Here is a 7046-nt window from a genome sequence, read left to right as displayed (position 1 = left end):
ACCAGATTCTACTTCGTTATCTAGCACCTTCTAGATGAGAGGATAATAGCTAGAATCTGATTGGTTGCTATGGGCAACATCTCCACTTCTAAAAACTCACTTTAGTAAATATACCCCTAAAAGGGGGAATTACAGCGACTCTTAAAAGTCACGTTTTAGTAATAACCGTTCAGAATATAAAATAAATCAGATGTTCAATAATCCCCAGCTCAGGAGAGAGCACAGAACCACAGCGAGCCTGTATGTACATGTAACCAGTGCTGGGTCATTCTCTGGCCACTTGCAGTCGGGAGGGGGTTGGGTTGGGAGTCCGTCTCAGCAGTCCCAGGTCACGTCAGAGGCGATCCGGTTACCTGACGCTTGTACTAACCCTGAGCAGCTCTGCACTGACCATAGAGTTGGATGTAAGTGAGACGCTGACAGTAATACAGGAGCACAACGTCCTGACGCCATAATCATCAGTGCAAAGAGCTTCATTACTATATAAAGGGCAAGACAGGAAGGGACATTGGCACATTGGTTATTTACACTTGTTCCTAGATTGGAAATAAGGGGACGGCAGAAAAGAAAAGCACATACAGTATACACACAGAGTTACAGTACATGCAAAGTGATCAGACGGCAGGGACGTATTACCCAGGGTTCCCTGCAGTCACATTCGGCTATTTCCCAGGCGCAGCCGACGGTCTCGGAGGCCTAGGAGACATCTGACAGTCCCTATACCAGCGCAATGTGTCGCTAATGTGGTGGGTACAGTATGTCTTATACCCCACGATTAGTGACAATCAGCCTACAATAAAGAGCATTTTATGAACATCTAAACGGTACATATTAAAGAAAATATGGGAAACTATATCCGCACAAAGCATTATTGCTGTATATATACAATATCTAGTATTTACTAAGATAAACCAGGCTAGGCTGCACAAACGGAAAGTAAATGTATATTACATGAGTGTAACCCTGGGGATACTCAGACACAATACTGCAACAATGAATCATTTCGTAGCATCAGAAGGGATCCGTGTAACATCAGCTGTAGATTATTCGGAAGGACGGAACAAAGTATCGGCTTAATATTTACACTAAGTGACAGCTTTGATACATGGCAGAAAACCATTGATGCAGCAATTACTAGTAGCACACTACACGGGTACAATACACAGGGAACGCTGTTATACAGAGATATGGCTATTCCCCAGCTCCACAACGCCTTCCATTCAGATAAATACTCCTCTATTATTCATAGTATATAAAACTTCCATTATCCTTTACAAACTTTGTGCTCATTAGGTATAATAAGAAAAACAAAACCCACAAACAGGAATCTACAGTCACAATAAAAAGCCCGTCAGAGTCATTTCTCAGAGCGATACAGGTGACAATGAGCCCCGGAGAACTCAGTGAGGTCATCGATGACCGAGCCGCTGCCCAATAGAATACGACGGACTATTCTGGTGCATTAAAAATAAATAAAATAAAAGTCTTTGGCCCAGTCACCCCTGCTGGAGATGTAACAAGCCCTGGGATTGGCTGATGACTACACCCTGTACGCTGGAGGTACGCCATTAATATTCCACAATGACAGTGTACAGAGCTCTCAATAGTAAGTGACTGTATGTGAAGGAAGGAAATCTCCACATCTTTCAGGAGGACGTATAGTAACATTGGGACGTTACAAAGTTTTAGTTTCTACTCGTGTTGATATTTCCTTCTTATTCCTAATCTATGTTACAGATCTTAGTATAGAGGTGTAATACGCCTTACATTCATATAACTCCCTATGCTATATACAGATATTCCACTTTTTGATCCTTGATACATCAAACACTTTAGGTAACATTTTTAGCTTTTGGTTAAATGATCTTTAGTGCGAATCTCCTACACGTGGTATGGCGGCTTATTCAGCAGATTTAGGGGTCTATTTACTAAGCAGTGTTAGGAAAAGTGAAGAGTGATAAGGTACCAGCCAATCAGCTCCCAAATGTCATCTCACAGGCTGTGTTTGAAAAATGACAGTTGGGAGCTGATTGGCTGGTACCTTATCACTCTTCACTTCTCCTAACACTGCTTAGTAACTAGACCCCTTAGTGCTATATGAATAAGTGATGATGGCTGATTTCCGAGTTACTCCACCAATGACATAACCACGGGAAATATTCTTAGTGCGACCCCACAGAAGTCAAACTATTCCCCTCTAACATCCCACATGACCACCTCTGGACTCTCCTATCTTCGGACTTTCAATAAAACTTTCAAAACCCTTTAACTAGATCTCACTCCCCCAGATCTGCATTTGTCATACAACCTCCATGCATCAGCCACCTGCTCTATATCCTTCACAACATGCTGTAACCCTCAGTAACTATCCCTGTACAACACATGGGGCGGAATTCAATTGATTCCAGCCCCTATCGCACCCGACGGAGCTATTCAAGTCTTGCTCCTGTCGGGCGCGATCATCAGCTGCCAGCGCTACATTTCAGCTCGTAGCCCCAGTGGGATGAGAGCTGAAACGTGCGAAAAGTGACCCAAACAGCACTTTTCGCGGTCGTGCCCAGCACTTTGGTTGGGTTTAGCCGCTTTACGCGGCTAGACCTGACCTCTATGGGCGCGATAAGCGCGAAAAACGGCATCAATTGAATAGCGGCCCGCGATCTACTGTCACTTTAGACGGGAGATCCGGCCCGCGTAATCAATTGAATTCCGCCCATACTGTATAATCCATTTATCGCACAAAGAATTCACATTTCTCTCTTCTTCAGTCTTCCTGTAAGCTACCCATTTTTGGAGAAGAGGTACAAGCTGGAGGTGCAAGACCCAAAATTATAGTAGGAAGACTCTGGTTCCTCCTCAGCCCACCCAAGAGGCTGCTGCTTGTTGCCACAAACATCGACTCTTGGCGCCTTAACCCGCTGCTTGGTGCCGGCCCCTGCATTTCGCCACCTGCCTGTGGTTGTCTGACAACTCGCGCAATTCCTAAGCGCTTTAATCGCTCCACCAAATTCATCTTCAGCTGCCCTAAATCACTTTGGCTCCGCGCTGACTTTAAACCGTACATTTCCTGGAGAAAGCTCTCAGCCGGCCGGGACATTGCCAGGAAGGTTTCAGAGGAATTTGCTCTTGGTTCAAAATTCAGAGGCGATGAACACGGAGAACGGGATGGGGAATTGGGTGGAGTGGAAGGTAGGAGCAGGTCCTGTGGACGTGGCTGCTTCTCTCGAAGTAGAGGCTTGTTGACCTTGGCAGAAATCCCTTGTTCCTGGAGGAGCCTGGCCAAGTTGCTGGTGCTGTTCAAGTGGGAATCGGTTTCTTTTGCAAAACTTTCTCCAACGCTCAGCCGACACGACATTGCTGAGGAACTCGCAAATGTGCTGGTTGTGCTGCCGCTTCCAAATGAGGATGGGGTGTACATTGAACTATTGATAAAAGAGACAGAAGGAATAATTACTATATTGGCAACAAGTAAACAAGAGGCCAAGAGTGACCACAATCTTTTTTAAATGGTAAATGTACATCGGGAAGGACCAAAATGCGCAGTCGCCAACCGCAAACCTGCAGCTCGCACCCCCCTGCGTGATCCTGGCGCCTCCCTGAGCTAGAGACAGAACTCCGGATTCTACACATTACAGGTATGTATCAGAATTTGGAATAGATGCAATACAGCGCCCCTTCCTTACTGCACAACAGACCTTGGGGTCTCATCTCCACAGGCAGCTTCTGGGCCGTGCCGGGAAACAGAACGTAACCGAGGAGACCTCAGTATCCATCGCACAACATCCGACGTCTACACGCAGCCCAGCGATTGGATGAGGTCAGAACCATTTTCCTGCAGCGCTTTCTCACAGCTGCGTTCTACTCACAGGACAGCAGAAGGTGCCGCCATGGTCGCTTTACTCGCCGCGGATACCAGAGCACTATGTGAATATAATCTCAAACACCTCAGGTTACATCACGGTATAGGAGACTTATAAGTAAACTTTTTATTTAGGATAATTTTTATTTTATGTTTCATGATACTTTACATTGCAAATAGTGATCAGCAGGGGCTGGAAGAAGCAGTATAATCACCAGCGCAGAACGTGCACCTGAGGCCAAGCAGCTGACGAAAGCAGATTGTTTAAATATATACGTTTTCCTGCTATTTCTTTTTATTTACTGATCAGACTCTATACAGCACAGACTAATCCCCTATTGCGTATTATGGGGGGAAGCCATGTCTGAAGTGTTGTCAGGACGCGGTGGGAGAGGCCGGAACCTTGAGGTCACCAGTATCGTCCAGTTTACCTCGCCCCTTATAGAGATGAGTGGGAAAATAAATGATGTAGACCGTACAGTTATTATCGGTTATGGGCGCAGCAGCTTATCAGCAATAGAATAATCCCCATGTATGAAATAGAGATAAAACTGTACCTGTGCTTAGTATTTATGTGTTACTATACTGTATAAGTCCGGTAATCAGAAAACCAGCGCGGCCGACCTGCTGCCTATACAGTGTCCCCGGCACAAATCACAATATAAGGGTAACAGAGCATGATAAATGCTGTAATGTGACTGAAGACGGTAAAGGGAAGTACTCTGATGCAGGGCAGCCGCTCCAGGATGACATCTGTTACTAGCAGCAACGGGGACTTGGATACATTCACAGCTCTGATTTATCTATACCAATATAATAAGAACATTGTGTCTGTTAAAACTTACAGCAAAAACTACTGAACCGATTTCATAAAAGCAACATCATCGTGTGATGGAAACTCCAAGAAATAACCTGCGCTGTGATTCATCTCCACCCGTCATGAAACAGCTGAGCAATAACCAAACTAATTCATATCATCAATACAAGAGATAGATATGGCACCATGTGAGCTACATAACAGTCTGTGCACAGGGCACACAGTGACATTGGTGAGATAGGTGTGGCACCATGTGTGTGGCTTGTAAGGGGTGGGGGGGAGAGGTGCTTTGGGCCCACGGTCACATGAATAGGACAGGCTACATAGCAGTCTGTGCACAGGGCACACAGTGACATTGGTGAGATAGGTGTGGCCCCATGTGTGTGGCTTGTAAGGGGTGGGGGGGAGAGGGGCTTTGGGCTTGTGGTCACATGAATAGGATAGGTTACATAGCAGTCTGTGCACAGGGCACACAGTGACATTGGTAAGATAGGTGTGGCACCATGTGTGTGGCTGGTAAGGGGTGGGGGGAGAGGTGCTTTGGGCCCACGGTCACATGAATAGGATAGGCTACATAGCAGTCTGTGCACAGGACACACAGTGACATTGGTGAGATAGGTGTGGCACCATGTGTGTGGCTGGTAAGGGGTGGGGGAGAGGTGCTTTGGGCCCACGGTCACATGAATAGGATAGGCTACATAGCAGTCTGTGCACAGGGCACACAGTGACAGTGGTGAGATAGGTGTGGCACCATGTGTGTGGCTGGTAAGGGGTGGGGGGAGAGGTGCTTTGGGCCCACGGTCACATGAATAGGAGAGGCTACATAGCAGTCTGTGCACAGGGCACACAGTGACATTAGTGAGATAGGTGTAGCACCATGTGTGTGGCTGGTAAGGGGTGGGGGGGAGAGGGGCTTTGGGCTTGTGATCACATGAATAGGATAGGTTACATAACAGTCTGTATACAGGGCACACAGTGACATTGGTGAGATAGGTGTGGCACCATGTGTGTGGCTGGTAAGGGGTGGGGGGAGAGGGGCTTTGGGCCTGCGGTCACATGAATAGGATAGGCTACATAGCAGTCTGTGCACAGGGCACACAGTGACATTGGTGAGATAGGTGTGGCACCATGTGTGTGGCTGGTAAGGGGTGGGGGGAGAGGTGCTTTGGGCCCACGGTCACATGAATAGGATAGGCTACATAGCAGTCTGTGCACAGGGCACACAGTGACATTGGTGAGATAGGTGTGGCACCATGTGTGTGGCTGGTAAGGGGTGGGGGGGAGAGGGGCTTTGTACCTGCGGTCACATGAATAGGATAGGTTACATAGCAGTCTGTGCACAGGGCACACAGTGACAGTGGTGAGATAGGTGTGGCACCATGTGTGTGGCTGGTAAGGGGTGGGGGGAGAGGTGCTTTGGGCCCACGGTCACATGAATAGGATAGGCTACACAGCAGTCTGTGCACAGGGCACACAGTGACAGTGGTGAGATAGGTGTGGCACCATGTGTGTGGCTGGTAAGGGGTGGGGGGAGAGGTGCTTTGGGCCCACGGTCACATGAATAGGAGAGGCTACATAGCAGTCTGTGCACAGGGCACACAGTGACATTAGTGAGATAGGTGTGGCACCATGTGTGTGGTTGGTAAGGGGTGGGGGGGAGAGGGGCTTTGTACCTGCGGTCACATGAATAGGATAGGCTACATAGCAGTCTGTGCACAGGGCACACAGTGACAGTGGTGAGATAGGTGTGGCACCATGTGTGTGGCTTGTAAGGGGTGGGGGGGAGAGGGGCTTTGGGCCTGCGGTCACATGAATAGGATAGGCTACATAGCAGTCTGTGCACAGAGCACACAGTGACATTGGTGAGATAGGTGTGGCACCATGTGTGTGGCTGGTAAGGGGTGGGGGGAGAGGGGCTTTGGGCTTGTGGTCACATGAATAGGATAGGCTACATAGCAGTCTGTACACAGGGCACACAGTGACAGTGGTGAGATAGGTGTGGCACCATGTGTGTGGCTGGTAAGGGGTGGGGGAGAGGTGCTTTGGGCCCACGGTCACATGAATAGGAGAGGCTACATAGCAGTCTGTGCACAGGGCACACAGTGACAGTGGTGAGATAGGTGTGGCACCATGTGTGTGGCTGGTAAGGGGTGGGGGGAGAGGTGCTTTGGGCCCACGGTCACATGAATAGGAGAGGCTACATAGCAGTCTGTGCACAGGGCACACAGTGACAGTGGTGAGATAGGTGTGGCACCATGTGTGTGGCTGGTAAGGGGTGGGGGGAGAGGTGCTTTGGGCCCACGGTCACATGAATAGGATAGGCTACATAGCAGTCTGTGCACAGGGCACACAGTGACATTGGTGAGATAGGTG

General features: G+C 48.3%; 1 protein-coding gene across 6 annotated transcripts in view; it reads right to left on the bottom strand.

Moving 5' to 3' along the window:
* Positions 1-2052: 2052 nt before the first annotated feature.
* TRAK2 (trafficking kinesin protein 2) overlaps positions 2053-7046 on the bottom strand; it is a 174544-nt gene continuing 169550 nt past the window's right edge. For all 6 annotated transcript variants that reach the window (XM_088465261.1, XM_088465265.1, XM_088465260.1 and 3 more), the window contains exon 16: positions 2053-3419. In XM_088465261.1, coding sequence (XP_088321387.1) covers positions 2762-3419 — 658 coding nt within the window. In that variant the 3' untranslated portion in view covers positions 2053-2761. The remainder of the gene's footprint in view (positions 3420-7046) is intronic.

The sequence above is a fragment of the Taudactylus pleione genome, unplaced genomic scaffold (assembly GCF_031769625.1).
Source record: "Taudactylus pleione unplaced genomic scaffold, aTauple2 ptg001928l, whole genome shotgun sequence".
Lineage (NCBI taxonomy): Eukaryota > Metazoa > Chordata > Amphibia > Anura > Myobatrachidae > Taudactylus > Taudactylus pleione.
This window is presented reverse-complemented; position numbering and strand designations above follow the sequence as displayed.